The sequence below is a fragment of the Lethenteron reissneri genome, chromosome 53 (genome assembly GCF_015708825.2).
Source record: "Lethenteron reissneri isolate LAM-NWPU_2019-01 chromosome 53, ASM1570882v1, whole genome shotgun sequence".
Lineage (NCBI taxonomy): Eukaryota > Metazoa > Chordata > Hyperoartia > Petromyzontiformes > Petromyzontidae > Lethenteron > Lethenteron reissneri.
Window position 1 is genome coordinate 2,256,491 of NC_083831.1, and position 15,221 is coordinate 2,271,711.

General features: G+C 51.1%; 1 protein-coding gene across 1 annotated transcript in view; it reads left to right on the forward strand.

The window, feature by feature from the left end:
- The first annotated feature begins 730 nt into the window (after positions 1 to 730).
- The window catches only part of LOC133356260 (uncharacterized), a 32,977-nt gene continuing 18,486 nt past the window's right edge, over positions 731 to 15,221 (forward strand). Inside the window, exons 1-7 of the mRNA XM_061573662.1 lie at positions 731 to 802; positions 3,928 to 4,129; positions 4,568 to 4,655; positions 5,937 to 6,056; positions 6,992 to 7,133; positions 8,149 to 8,275; positions 8,890 to 9,064. Of these exons, the coding sequence (XP_061429646.1) occupies positions 3,980 to 4,129; positions 4,568 to 4,655; positions 5,937 to 6,056; positions 6,992 to 7,133; positions 8,149 to 8,275; positions 8,890 to 9,064 (802 nt within the window). The 5' untranslated portion in view covers positions 731 to 802; positions 3,928 to 3,979. The remainder of the gene's footprint in view (positions 803 to 3,927; positions 4,130 to 4,567; positions 4,656 to 5,936; positions 6,057 to 6,991; positions 7,134 to 8,148; positions 8,276 to 8,889; positions 9,065 to 15,221) is intronic.

Consider the following 15,221-nt stretch of genomic DNA (forward strand, 5'->3'; position numbering starts at 1 on the left):
ATATACAGAAGGCGTAAGGGTCAGGATAGAACCCACGACCTCCTGCATACCAGGCGAGGTAGTTAACATCTCCTAGCCACCGTTGTGATGATGATGATGAGAGAGACACGCAAACTCCAAATATACAGCAGCAGGCGTCAGGGTCGGAATCGACCCACGACCTCCTGCGTACCAGGCGAGGTAGTTAACATCTCATAGCCACCGTGGTGATGATGATGAGAGAGACACACAAACTTCAAATATACAGCAGGTGTCTGGGTCGACCTCCTGCATACCAGGCGATGGAGTTAACATCTCCTAGCCGCCGTGATGATGATGAGAGAGACACGCAAACTCCAAATATACAGCAGCAGGCGTCAGGGTCGACCTCCTGCATACCAGGCGAGGTAGTTAACATCTCATAGCCACCGTGATGATGATGATGATGATAGAGACACACAAACTACAAATATACAGCAGCAGGCGTCAGGGTCAGGATCGAACCCACGACCTCCTGTGTACCAGGCGAGGTAGTTAACATCTCCGAGCCACCGTGGCTTCCAAAGGGGCCCTCCCCACAGTGGCCGAGCAGCAGCAGCAGCATTGGAGCCGAGGCACCCGGGAAGACCACCAGCACCACCAGCATCAAGACGAAGAAGAAGCAGAACGAGAAGTGTTCACTCGTTGTTTATCTTTAAAGATCTCTAAACATCTCTAAAGATAAACAACGGGGGAGGCGGCGGGGGGGGGAGGCGGCCGTGGGCGCCATCCGTTGCCAAGCGCCGCCGTTGCTAGAGCCGCGCCGAGCTGGGCGAGTGGCGTGGTGAGTCTCGTGGTGAGTGTGCCTGTGTGTGCGTGTGTGTGTGTATGTGTGTGTGCCTGTGTGTGGTGTGGTGTGTGTCTGTGTGTGTGTGCGTGTGTGGTGTGTGCCTGTGTGTGGTGTGGTGTGTGGTGTGCGTGTCTGTGTGTGTGTATGTGTGTCTGTGTGTGTGTGTGGTGGTGTGTGTGCGTGTGTGTGTATGTGTGTGTGTGCCTGTGTGTGGTGGGTCTCTGTGTGTGCATGTGTGTCTGTGTGGTGTGTGTGCGTGTGTGTCTGTGTGGTGTGTGTGCGTGGTGTGTGCGTGTGGTGTGTATGTGTGTGCGTGTGTGCCTGTGTGTGCATGTGTGTGGTGTGATGTGTGTGTGTGCGTGTTTGCCTATGTGTGTGTATGTGTGTGTGTGCCTGTGTGTGGTGTGTGTGTGTGTGCGTGTGTGTGGGATGTGTGCCTGTGTGTGGTGTGGTGTGTATGTGTATGCGTGTGTGCCTGTGTGTGGGGTGTGTGTGTGTATGTGTGTGTGTGCCTGTGTGTGGTGTGTGTGTATGTGTGTGCGTGTATGTGTGTGTGTGCGTGTGTGTGCGTGTGTGCCTGTGTGTACGTGTGTGCCTGTGTGTGGGGTGTGTCTGTGCGTGTCTGTGTGTGCGTGTGTGGTGTGTTTGTGCGCCTGTATGTGGTGTGGTGTGTGTGTATGTGTGTACGTGTGTGCCTGTGTGTGGGGTGTGTCTGTGCGTGTCTGTGTGTGCGTGTGTGTGTGGTATGTGTGCGTGCCTGTGTGTGGTTGGTCTGTGTGGTTAGTGTGTCTGTGCGTGTGTGTGGTGTGTGTGCGTGTGTGCCTGTGTGTGGTGTGTGTCTGTGCGTGTCTGTGTGTGGTGTGTGTGCGTGTGTGTGTGGTATGTGTGCGTGTCTGTGTGTGGTGTGTCTGTGTGGTTGGTGTGTCTGTGCGTGTGTATGTGTACGTGTGTGTGCGTGTTTGTCTGTGTGTGGTGTGTGTCTGTGTGTGGTGTGTGTGCGTGTGTGGTGTGTCTGTGTGCGTGTGTGTCTGGTGTGTGTGTCTGTGTGCGTGTGTGGTGTGTGTGCGTGTGTGTTTGTCTGTGTGCGTGTGTGGTGTGCTTGTGTGTGCGTGTGGTGTGTGTGTGTGTGCGTGTGTGTGTGTCTGTGTTCGTGTGTGTCTTCGCCGGTTGGAAACATTTAGGCTGGCCTGCCTACGATCCATCCTGGGTTTAACCTGTAGGCTGGATTGTGTGAGGAGCTCACAAATCCTTGAAAGATCTGGGCAAAGTCCCATCGGTGAGCTCCTCCGGCAGGCAAGGCTGCGTTGGCTGGGTCATGTAGCCCGCATGCCCAGCCACCGCATGCCTAAACAGCTTTTGTTCGGCCGGATCGAGGGGGCTAAACGGGCGCGGCACGGGCTAGAGAAGAGATGGAGTGATGGGTGAGTGGGTGAGTGCGTGGGTGAGTGAGTGGGTGAGTGAGTGGGTGAGTGGGTGGGTGAGTGAGTGGGTGAATGAGTGACACGGGCTAGAGAAGAGATGGAGTGATGGGTGAGTGAATGAGTGGGTGAGTGGGTGAGTGAGTGGGTGAGTGAGTGAATGAGTGGGTGAGTGGGTGGGTGAGTGGGTGAGTGCGTGAGTGAGTGGTTGAATGAATGAGTGGGTGAGTGGGTGAGTGAGTGGGTGAGTGAGTGGGTGAGTGTGTGAGTGACACGGGCTAGAGAAGAGATGGAGCGATGTGGTACAGGAGGATGTGGAGCTGAGTGGACTTGCCGATGACTGGTACCAGCGGTGTCAAGATCGGCCTCTGTGGAGGAGGCTCGTGAAGGACGCTACTGGGCAGTTGGAGGCAGTCGCCCTCCAACAACAACGGAGGGCGGAGGAGCGACGCTCACAACAACGAGCGGAGCGCCGGGTGGATAAAACGCGGCGAAGTTGGCACAGTCGTGTTCACAGGTGGTGCATCTGCGGGTAATCCCCGCCAGTCAACCCATGGCACCTGCAGGGTCGGTCTCGTGACCGCCTGCCAGCAGAGAGCCTTCACCACATCACGTGGCCTCAAAGTGCACCTAGCCTGGCACGGGCACCGCGGTGACGCCACTGCCACTCCGTGGCGAATCCGCTGCAGCTACCTGAGTTTGGTTCCTGCTCACGGCCAACGCCAGTGACGATTATTTGAACCGGTCCTGGGCCTCTCCTAGGTCGATTCAGCCCCAAATGAGTACCCGGTGTGGTGTCTAAAACATCGCCACTGGGGAGACAAAGGCGGTAGGGCGTAGTGTTGGCCACCCACGCCCTCGTGTGCCGTGCCGGCCTTCATAGGTGCTGCTCGCTCACAGCACTTGCCCCTACAGTCTGTTGAGGCTACACGGGGTAATCTTTGTCATTCATGAATGTTTGACCATACTTCACCGCGCTGGTCAATGCGGGTTAATGAAGACGGACAGCATGGGCACAGGGCGACTGCCTCCAATGGTAGCGTCCCCACGAGCCTCCTCCACAGAGGTCGATCTTGACACCGCTGGTACCGGTCGTCGGCAATTCTACTCAGCTCCACATCCTCATCTACCGCATCAGCCCATCTCCTCCCCCATCTCTTCCTCCAGCCCATCTCCTCCAGCCCATTTACCCCCTTCCATCTACCTGATGACGAGTGCTTGTGTTGCGATCGAAACGTCGTGATTTATTATTTATTGGTTCTTTCGGTAAAGTCACGTAGAAGGGAAATAATAAAAGAATAAAAATATAAAACAATAAAAATTCTCACGACATTTCGACTGCAATGATGATTGCGAAAGAACCAAGAATATGAATCCCTGCATTCATGAACACTTTAAATCAAAACGTATTATTTATTTTTCTACTTATGTGACTTTACCGAAAGAACCAAAGAGTACTATTCTAATTTTTCACGTCTGTTTCATTGTCATCAAGGGTAAAACCTATTCTTATTTTTCATAGTATGATATCAGTGTGTATAGGCAGAAACGGATGTCTGCGAGTAGATTCGCATACGTGCCCTGAAAGCGGTGACCGTATAAATGCACGTACGTTGAAATGCGGTCCAGCAATGGGATATGTCTTGCTGCAATTTCCCCACAATCTTTGACGCGTGAAACGTGCGTCTGAATTCGCGGCAGGGCCCGTCGCCGTTTGTGCCGAACGCGGTTTGGTGGCCTCTGCGCGTACCACATGGCGAACGTTGGAGCGACGCGCGCAGAGCAGCAAGGCAAACTCACGCCCGAGGACGCCCGGTCACTCGGCAAGAGCCCCGTGTACGGAGTGCGGTGGCTGGACGCGTGTCTGCAAGAGACTCTCCTGCCAGGCGCGTCCTGGCACAAGGTCAGCGTGGATCCGGGTGGATGCGCGCGTATGTGCGCGCGAGCGGTAGTGGAGCGGGTAGCGCACTGCGCTACGAACCCGGCGACCCGAGTTCGATTGCCGCTCACGCAAATCATTGGTGGTGATTGTCTGCACCGGTCCTGGGCCTCCCCTAGATCGACTCGGCGTCAAATGAGTACCAGAGAACATGGCGGCCGAGCATGTTGTTGGCCACCAACCACCCCGTGTGACGTGCCGTCCTTTATAGGTGCTCTCCTAACAGCACTTGCCCCAACAGTCTGTTCAGGCTATATGGGGGATCTTTGTTTTCTCTTCCGAGCTCTGTGACCGTTCAAAAAGGCAAAGTGATTTCCCGCTCGGTTCGTTGATTCCGTTCCATCGGAAGCTGTTGGTGATGCCGGTTTGGCCGACAGCCGTTCCTCGATTTGGTTTGTGCAGATCTCAACGGAGGTCTCATCAGAAGCCCTCGACACGAGGAAAAGGTCACCGGGTAAAGAGCACCACGGTCAGAGGTCACCGAATGAAGGTTAGTGCACGTCATCACGGCTGCCACCTCTGAGATAGAGAACCTCGCCGTGAAGGCGACTGTGCAATGAGTTCTGTGCGCTCGTAAAGCCGTCGACTTATTGCTCGCCGTCTTTCATTCAATACGGTTGCTGGGCACAGACCCAAAACACCAAGCGGCCAGCAACAAGCGACACTGTCCATGTTATAAGAGATCGAGGCATTATTAAACTCACTTATTTTCCGAGCTCACCCCACGCCCCCTTAATCTCCCGCTCATAACCGCCACCTTTACCATTGCATGGCTATCACTCATGAACCTTATTCATTCAGTCCATTCATCGTCATTTGCTGTCATCAGTTTGGCTTTCACGTAATTCACGCACCACAGATTTGCCACCATTGCTTCCTCTCATCTATTTTATTCACAATTACGTTCACATGCTGTACCATTGTTAATTTTGTGTCATGTGCCTTGGATAAGGTGCTATATAATTTATTTTAAAATAAGAATCGAGCAAGGTTATTATTGTTATAAGAGGGTGGGTAGAGAAGAGACAATGATGATGGAAGGAGGGAATTCCACAGCAGAGTAGTGCGAGGAAAGAAGCAGAGAGAGAAGTGAGGTGACTTGCAGTGTGGTGAGTGGGTGGGTGGGTGAGTGGATGAGCAAGGAGTAGGTTAGTGCGTTGCTTTGACCTGCAGTGTGGTGATTAAGTGAGTAAGTGATGAGTGGGTGTGTTGTTGTGACCTACAGTGTGGTGAGTGGGTGGATGAGTAAGTGGTTTAGTTATTTGCTGTATCCTGCAGTGTGGTAGGTAAGTAAGTGATGAGTGCGTTAGTAGGTTAGTGTGTTGCTTTGACCAGCAGTGTGGTGATTAAGTGAGTAAGTGATGAGTGGGTGTGTTGTTGTGACCTGCAGCGTGGTAAATGATGAGTGGGTGAGTGGGTTAGTGTGTTGCTGTATCCTGCAGTGTGGTGAGTAAGTAAGTGATGAGTGGGTTAGTGGGTTGTAGTGACCTACAGTGTGGTGAGTGAGTGGGTGATTGTGTTGTCGTGACCTGCGGTGTGGTGGCGCTCGACCGCAGCGTGGATGAGACGGAATAAGTCAGTCCCATTGACATGAGCCACATCTTCTCAAACTGTAGAAGTGTACCTCCAAAACCGACACCCCGTGTGTATTTACGAGACCGTGACACGTGTGAGCACGAGGTCTCCTGATTGTGTGGAACTGCCCGCGTCGCGCGAGCTCCCCGTTGACGAGGAGGAGGAGCCGTTTGCCTCATCTCTCATCCCCTCCCAGACTCCGTGGCGGCGTTCGTGGACGGCACCCGCGTTGCGGTCGCTGCCGCGGCCAGAAGGGCGATGGCGCAGGAAGCGGCGCACCAAGGGGAGCCGGTGCGCCGCTCGGTTGGGCTGCAAGGTGAGGGATGTCGCAAGGAGGGATTCGTGGCCATTGTTACGATTAATGGCCATTGTTACAATTTGCAGCCATTGTTATGATTCGTGGCCATTGTTACGATTCACAGCCATTGTTACAATTTGCAGCCATTGTTATGATTCATGGCCATTGTTACGATTCGCGGCCATTGTTACGATTTGCAGCCATTGTTATGATTCATGGCCATTGTTACGATTCGCGGCCATTGTTACGATTCGCGGACATTATTACGATTCACAGCCATTGTTACAATTTGCAGCCATTGTTATGATTCATGGCCATTGTTACAATTTGCAGCCATTGTTATGATTCGTGGCTATTGTTACGATTCGTGGCCATTGTTACGATTCGCGACCATTGTTACAATTTGCAGCTATTGTTATGAATTGTGGCTATTGTTATGATTCGTAGCCATTATTACGATTCACAGCCATTGTTACAATTTGCAGCCATTGTTATGATCCATGGCCATTGTTACGATTTGCAGCCATTGTTACAGTTTGCAGCCATTGTTATGATTCATGGCCATTGTTACGATTCAGAGCCAGGTTAGTGTGTTGCTGTATCCTGCAGTGTGGTAGGTAAGTAAGTGAGATTAGATTAACATGCGTCTTGAATCGAGCAAGGTTATTATTGGTATAAGATACAATTCATGGCCATTGTTAAGATTCACAGCTATTGTGAAGTGTCGAAGGCTTGCTGACAGGGGGTCATAGAACAGGCCTAGATGCTATGGGTTGGCCGACTGAGATGACTGCCACATGCACCGGCTTTACCCCCTAATCACACCAACCGCTATGGCAGCAGCGTCCGTTGTTTACGTAAGGTGTGCTTCTGTGCGGCTTCCTCCGTGCGTGTCAGGCAGTGCTGTGCAGTGGCCTCGTGTTGTGAAACTGGGACCCCCCTCCCTCTGCCAGGCTCCAGGAGCGAGCTGCTGGGAGAGTCTATGTGCGCCGTGCTGGGGGTCGGGCCTGAGTGCCTGGACAGAGTGTGCTCGCGGCTCACGGGCAAACTCCTCCCGGCACGGCTCCGTGGAGAAATATGGTGCCGGTCTCTTGGGTTTGTGACGCTGTTATAAATTTTCACATAAGCCACTTCGTTGAACTATCATTTTCACCCATTTTCACCCCGGGGTCGCTCGCTCGCCTCCTTGTCGCTCGTCTGTCGCCGTGGTTGCTGTTCCCAAGAATCTCGCTCATTGATTCCCCCACCCGCATTGAGAGACGCGGTCTCTAGCAGGCATTGTTTCATCTCATCCGTACTGTGGTCAACCGCCACCACACTGCAGGTCGCAAGGATACATTCACCCACTCATTCACTCGCTCATCCAGTCACCCGCTCACTCACTCACTCATGTTTTACTATGCACCATGGCTACTGTTCCCATGGACTTTGCCCATTGCTTTCTTCAACCCATGTTGAGGGGTGTCACGGTGGCGAGCTGTTATATACCTTGCCTGGTATACAGGAGGTTGTGGGTTCGATCCCGACACTGACGCTTGCTGTATATTCGAAGTTTGCATGTTCTCCCCGTGGTGGCATGGATTTTTCTGCAGGTCCGCCGGTTTTTCCCTCCACATTTAGAAACATGCGCTCAGAGTATTTGGCTGTTATAATTTTCACATAAGTCACTTCGTTGAGCTATCATTTGTGGCCAGGTCGCTTCTGAAAAAGAGCTGTATAGCTCAGTAGGCCTTACCTGGTAAAATAATAAAAATTGTTTAATAGTTTTAAGACGATGCGATCTCGTAACAGACTCTGACTGTTGTTTTCTCATCCATCCTGTGTTCAACCACCACACACCTAGTAAATGTTACAGCCTCACATCGGTTCTCTGCTGTGTCCCCTTGGTGTGGAACTCTCTATATCCCTTTGCAGATCCGCAACATGAAATGCACTCTGATTTTTAAGAAACATCTCCAGGCCTCTATCTATTTGGTCTCCGCGCCTCTGAGTTGTGGACTTGTCTGCAAAATCTGCCGTGTTATAAATGTCATTATTATTATGAACTGAACCAGTTGTTAATAATGAAATGGTAACCAGTTACCGGTTAACAAGCCCGGCTGTTCCACAGGGGTGCGTGCGAGGGGGAGGCGTGGGAGCAGTTCAGGCGGAAAGTGTGGCGTGGCGTGGATCAGATGGGGATGACGCACGCCACGCAATCTCCCGTCGCACACCTCATCCGCAACACGGTGACGGAGGTGAGTGGGTGCGCACCGACCCTGCGCGCAAAATCAACAGCAGCAGCCGCCATTCGCAAATATGTGGTGGGAACGGCACCGCGGCGCTTGTGCCAGGCTAGGTGCAGTTTGAGGACATGACGTAAAGTGTGGAAGGTCATGGGACAGACCCATGGTGCCATGGGTTGACTGACTGAGATGATTGACAGATGCTCAACTCGTGCTGCCCACTGTGCCAACTCGCTGCGTTTTACCCGCCCGGCGCTCTGCTCGTTGTTGCGAGTGCCGCTGCTCCTACCCCCGCCGTTGCTGGAGGGCGACTGGCTACGACTGCCCAGTAGCCTCAAGGTGCACATGGTGCACACACAGACATGGACACACTAAATGCAAATGGTCTGGATCAAAACACCAGAGAGTGTGCGTAGTTAATGAGCCAGCCGGGGGTTAATCGAGAGTGGGGCTGTTGCGGTGTGGTGGAGGCAACGGCCGCATGTCACCGATCGCAATTCGTTCATCTGGCGGGTCAGCAGACTGCAAGGCAAACAGTACATAGGCGATGCATCGTCGAGCGAACGTTCGTCACTCGCCACGTGCTCGCCCGTGCCTCCGTGTCGCCCACCCCCCCACCTGCGCAGAAGCTGCGTGGGAGCGGCTGGCTGCAGCGCACGTACATCTCGGGCGATGGGCTGGCATTCACGCTCGTGTGCGACGTCCTCAATGTGCTGTACACGCACGGCCGCGTGTACGCACCCCACCTCGTGTACCGCCTCGTGCCGCTGCACCTCGCCTTCGCATCCGGGCACCCGCACGGTGCGTGAGGGGGCGCCGGGGCCCCGACGGCCCTGAGCGCCGGGCGTCGACATCGTGTCGGTCAATAATGACAATGATATGTTTGTACGTATGGATGTTGAACTTCGTTCGTCACCGTACGTCATCAACCATGTTAATCGGAGGTGCCGGGGAAGGACAACAAATTAAACACAAAAAGCAGTTTTAAAGAAATGAAAGCGTTGAAGAGGTTTTCCTGTAAGAAGTGTACATTCACAGTGGGCTCTTTATTCAGCCTACGCACAAGCCACACGCAGTCGTGGGGAAGTAACGCCACGGCGACCCGAGCGGCCGTTAGCCCGTCCCTTTATCCCCTTTTGGGTCCCTCTCGATCCTTCCCACCCGTTCTCCACTTTACCCGCGCAGTCCTATCCCAGCCGCCACCAACCGCCCTGAAGGAACACCTTAACATCCTCTCTGCCAACGCCCCCCGCGGTTTCCCAATCGGACGCCCGCTCCATGGCCGGTTAATCGGCTTGTCTGGCTGGTGCGCGATGACCGGCGGCGTTCCTGACTGATTGTATTTTGAACGACGCGGCCATCAAAGCTGCTATTTGGCTGCGGCATAGTTCAATTTAATAATAGGTATACGTCTCTCGGTGATCCGGTAATCAGGCCCCGAGCATGATCCCGGTATTTATATCGTGCCCCAAAACGAAAAGCCTCGGGGCACAGTATCAAGGGGTTATTTTAGCCGAGAGGACATTTCAGCGGCAGCTGTCTCTATGCAACACAAAGTGAACGCAGCAAATGCTAGTAGTAGGCGATATTGCTTCTGTTATCCCGATTGAGTAATTGTCAGGTACATTTTCAGCATTACGCCCTTGTTTTTCCAATGCCGGTTACATTGTATGGAGGGATTTTTTGGCTATGGGAGGAAACCGGAGAACCCCGGAGCAAACTCGTGCAGAACAGGGGGTGAACATACACACACTGCACGCAGAAAGGCGCCCGCGTCGGCAAAATCGAACCCAGGGCCTTCATGCTGCGAGGCACGAACATCACCACTGCACTACCGCCACCCTGCATGCCTAACGCGGTTCGTCGGTGGATATTCTCACAGCTGTTCAGTTCATTTCAGTTAATTTATTTGGTACTAGCTGTACTACCCGGCTTCGCCCGGGACTTGGATCCATCACGCCCGGCCGCCTTTGTCTCCCCAGTGGCGATGTTCATACGCCACACCAGTTACTCGTTTTGAGGCTGAGTCGACCTAGGGGAGGCCCAGGACCGGTTCAAATAATCGTCACCGGTGGTGGCCGTGAGCGGGAATGGAACTCGGGTCGCCGGGTTCGTAGCGCGGCGCGCTAACCACGACACTACAATGCGTTACGCTTCCGTTATAGGGTTTGTGTAAGGCGCCGATCCGTTGTAGGATTTGTGTGAGGCGTACCGATCCGTTGTATGATTTGTGTGAGGCGCGCCGATCCGTTGTAGGGTTTTAGTGAGGCGCGCCGATCCGTTGTAGGGTTTTAGTGAGGCGCGCCGATCCCCCGCGCTACAATAATACTGTGTAATCGCTATAATTTTATTATCTACCGACCCTATAATAGTAATTGCACACATTGGGGTGGCGGGGGAGTGAAGAGGACGTGAAACTTTGATGAATTTACCTCAGAGTCGCGTGGTGGGTGTCGAGGCCTAGCACCGTGCAGAGCCTCCGGCCTCGCCTAAATTGCCCACCCGGCTGAGGCTGGGTACGGGTGCCGTTCCCCCCCCCCCCCCCCCGCGCTACAATAATACTGTCTAATCGCTATAATTTTATAATCTACCGACCCTATAATAGTAATTGCACACATTGTGGTGGGGGGGGGGGGGAGTGAAGAGGACGTGCAACTTTGATGAATTTACCTCAGAGTCGCGTGTTAATGCGTGCGCCTATTTTTAACGGGAATTAAAAATGGCGTCCACCCCGCGGCGAAAGCGTCGCTACCCGTTGCCAGGGGTAACCGCCGTCCAATGAAACTGCGTATGGTCCGGCGACACACAGACACACAGACAGACAGATTCGCGATTTTATATATATAGATAGCCCTGTGAGCCATTCAGCTCTTGAATCAAGTGCAACCGCAACAAACAAAAACATGAACAAGAAACATCTTAAAGGTCTCGATTTGAAGCTTTCGTGACTGCAAGGATTCATACTCTTAGGTTTTTTTCGGTAAAGTCACGTAGGTAAAAATTTTTATAAAAATAAAATAAAATAATAATAAATGAAAATAACTAAATTAAATCACGACGTTTCGGAAGCAACACAAGCCTCCGTCATCAGGTGTGACTGCTCCAGTAAAATTACGCTACAGTAATTTAGTTATTTTCATGTATTATTATTTTATTTTATTACGTGACTTTACCGAAAAAACCTAAGAGTATACATCTTAAAGTGACTACGCGCAATAGAAAAATCCAGGAAAAAACAGCAAAGTCTTCCAGAAAAAACACCGCATTTCAATGCTGTGTGCAAAAATCCCAGTGGGATGCAAGTCAAACAATAACAACCACAAGACAATTTAGATTAAAGTTATCAGTTTAACTCTATACAACAACAAAGAAATATGACTAATCCAAAACGTTTTCGAAATCACCAAAATAAAGCTATAAAAACAACGTAACAGTGATCATAGGAACTGTGATTCACATTTAACAATAAACGAAACACATAACATATACGACCAAACTTTGCAGCCATAGCTGGCAGCATGAGTCACTCCATAACAGCAGGAGTATCAGTAGGAGTATCAACATTTTTCAATGCCCCTTTAAAAATCAGCAGACTATAATCAAAACTCAAGATCATACTTTGCAGTGGTCACCCGGAGCGATACATTTGATTTCAGGCCACTGAATAGCAGTGGCAGCTAGGGCTGTACAACTCCTCTAGAGCAGTTTTCGTTTTGCCTTCCCATGCAAATCCGTCTCCGAGTCGTAACCGCCGCGTGTCCACCTCCCCCCCCCCACCGCTCGCCCCCCCCCAGAGGTCGCAACCGGGTACCGATACCCGTACCCTACCCGATACCCGGCTACCCGTACCCGACCGGGTACGGGTACCCGTTTGCGACTCTGGTGTGGCCGGGTACGGGTATGGGTAGACCGTGAGTCACTGGTGAGTAACTGTTTGTCACTCATTTCCCAACGTCTTGTCTCTTCTCACAATTTAAGTTCCTAGAATCAACCCACCCGCGCCTGCAACATGGCTTCATCCCAGAGGTCGCAATCAGGTACCTGTTGTATCCTAACCCTTCTTCCATAATTGAGATTAATAATATTTGATGATTTTTATATATTATCTTTTTACTTGTTTTTTTTAATGAGTGAAACACACCAAAGCGCACCAAACTGCAAAACACCAGGTGTTGTTAAGTAATGAACGAGAGGAGGGCTAGGATGACAGAATTGCAACCTTGCTTCAAGGCAAAGGCAGTGAAAGGAAGCAGAGGCGCCCTTGTCTAAGTCATAACCACAGAAAGCCAGGAATCATCACTGATTGTGTGTTAGGGATTCCGAGCTAATTAGAACACGTGCACACAGAAAGGGAGGTAGAAGCACGCCTTGTTCTCCTGCAGCTGAGGAAACATAGATAAACCCAAGAAGGCCTTGGACCTGAAATTAAGAATAACATTCCCAGAGCAGAAGGTTGGAGGGCCACAGAGAGCTGATTTAAAAAAAATGTTGTATATCTCTCAAGGCGGGCAGACCCAGCTAAATAACACGGCTGCGGGGGTCACCAGAAGTTCGCGTTCGCCTAGTTAAGACAAAAAGCTCAATTATTCTGTATTGCTATTAAAGTAACGTTAAAGTCGGAACCTAACAACAGGGTAGGCTAAAGTTTGATATTCACACCCACTCCAATTAAACCAGGTCACAAGTACGCCTACTGAACCATCACCATCATTAAGTCAATATGAAATGTTATTTCCATACTTTAATGCTTTCTATACAACTCGACCCGAAGCATATGCATGAAAAGACAAAAGTAAAACTTATGAAAAGCCAGGATAACGGGATGAATCACCACCAGGTCGAATATAAATACATAATAAAAAACGATGTTAAACCCAGGGTCGGAGAGAAAGGGAGATCCCGGCCGTCTTTGTATCCCCGCAGCGCGGGATAGGAGTGTGTATACGCTCGGGGAAACACCTACACTTGGGTCGGGAACCACGATGGGAAACGACAGACCTTAGGTTACATACAGAATCATAACTGTGAAATAGTAAGGGACAAATGTTAACTTAAAACTTTTTAACCATTTCTTTGTGCGCCGGGTCGGAGAGAGTGTTGCCCCTCCCTCCAGGTTGTGCAACACGAACAAAGACGCCTATGAGACGATTTGTAACGTCTGTGTTTTGGGTCATGAAGAAGGCCAGACAAGAGATAATATTGCACCCAGACAGAGAGACGACTTCGAGGCAATTTGTAACATCTGATTGTTTGCTCGTGGGTTTTATGGAGGGAGTGTGACAACGAATATACCGTCAGTGATGCACACAAGGACACACGGACATACGGACAGACACATGGACACACCTGCCTACGGACAGATCCTGACACAGCAAAAATCGGAGGAAGCCCCGCCTTGTGGGCGGGATCCAGGGGGAATTTTCGGCATAAAGTAAAGGATCCTGAGCATTGGAAACCAGTGCGACGGGAGGGTCCACTCAGGAGTGCGACGGGAGGGTCGACTCAGGAACGAGTGCGACCAGAGTGGGTCCACTCAGGAGTGCGACCAGCGGGTCCACTCAGGAGTGCGACCAGAGGGTCGACTCAGGAGCGAGGGCGACCAGCGGGTCGACCCAGGAGCGAGCTCGACCGGGAGGGTCGACTCAGGAGCGAGCTGCGACCAGCGGGTCGGCTCGACTCATCTTCAGCTCGTCAACCTCTGCCGAATCGGGGGTCTCTGCTGCCACCGGAGTGGTGAGCATCGCGGATCGGCGACAACCCAGAGCTGCACGCTACGAGCGAGTTGTGGGCGCCACCTACCGACCGGGTTCCGAACTGCGACAGCGTATCAACGGGCATCCGAACCAATTCGCCACGGGATCGACTGATACGTATGACGCGCACCGCCCCCTCACCACACGACCACCAGGCGTCTGTTTGACCTAAAGAATCGACTCCGAACACTGACTATTCAAGACAACTCTTACCACTCAAAAACACTCGAACCCATAAGCCATCCGTGGCTGGAAAGCATCACAACGAGACCGAGTGATGGCCCTCCGTCGTTTATAAGAGTATTCTTAATTTTTATCTTTAATATTTAGTGGGCTGTACTCTTAATCGCATAATTCCCAACAGATCCATCAATACGAACTGATTCTTGGCACCTCCTTCCGCCGAGCCACGCTCACGTGGGGAGTGGTGGCCCACCGGATCCTTATCAGGTGATCTGGTCCCCAATTAGTAAACTTGGTATAAGATAACAATCTTCGGAAAAGGAGCACCGTCGCAGGCCCTTACTCCGAGCCGTTCTGAGATAACCTGCCGATGTATCTGTTGAGATTGGTGCCTTTAAGAATAATAACTGTTTTTGATTGTGTTTTTTTTTTATCGCCGTATAATCTTTCAAGTATCTTTCAGTCATAATCGCCGCACGTACTCGCATCCTCTACAGAATATTCAACTGTTCCGTGACCCAAGGTGTTAACAACGTGATAAGGGTTGCGTATGATCAATAAGGAGTGCGGTACTGCGTGAACAATATTGAGTATAATCATTCATTAACGTTAAGGTTTTCTTAGCATAGTATTTGCATGTTTTAACGACTCTCTCTCTCACTAACAACCATCGCGTTATGCGGGATCCATGTGCCGTTGTCAAAGTGAAATCAGACAATCGTTGATGATACTGTATTGATGCCGTATTGACGTTCCGGGATTGAGAGTTCGCATACTATATCATAGTTAAGGTTGAATTAGTAATAAATTGATCAATACAGAAGTGGTTGTGTGATTCTTTCCTGAAATCTATGCATAAGATCTGCTTCTGCGTTGAGATTTGAACTTGGTGACCTTAATAAACACACTAATACATACTCAGTAAATGTTAAAGCGATAACGGGGTGAACCGGGGACCTAAATATAACCACGAATACCCACTCTGGGAATGTTAAAGCGAGAATGAGACGAACCTAGACAAC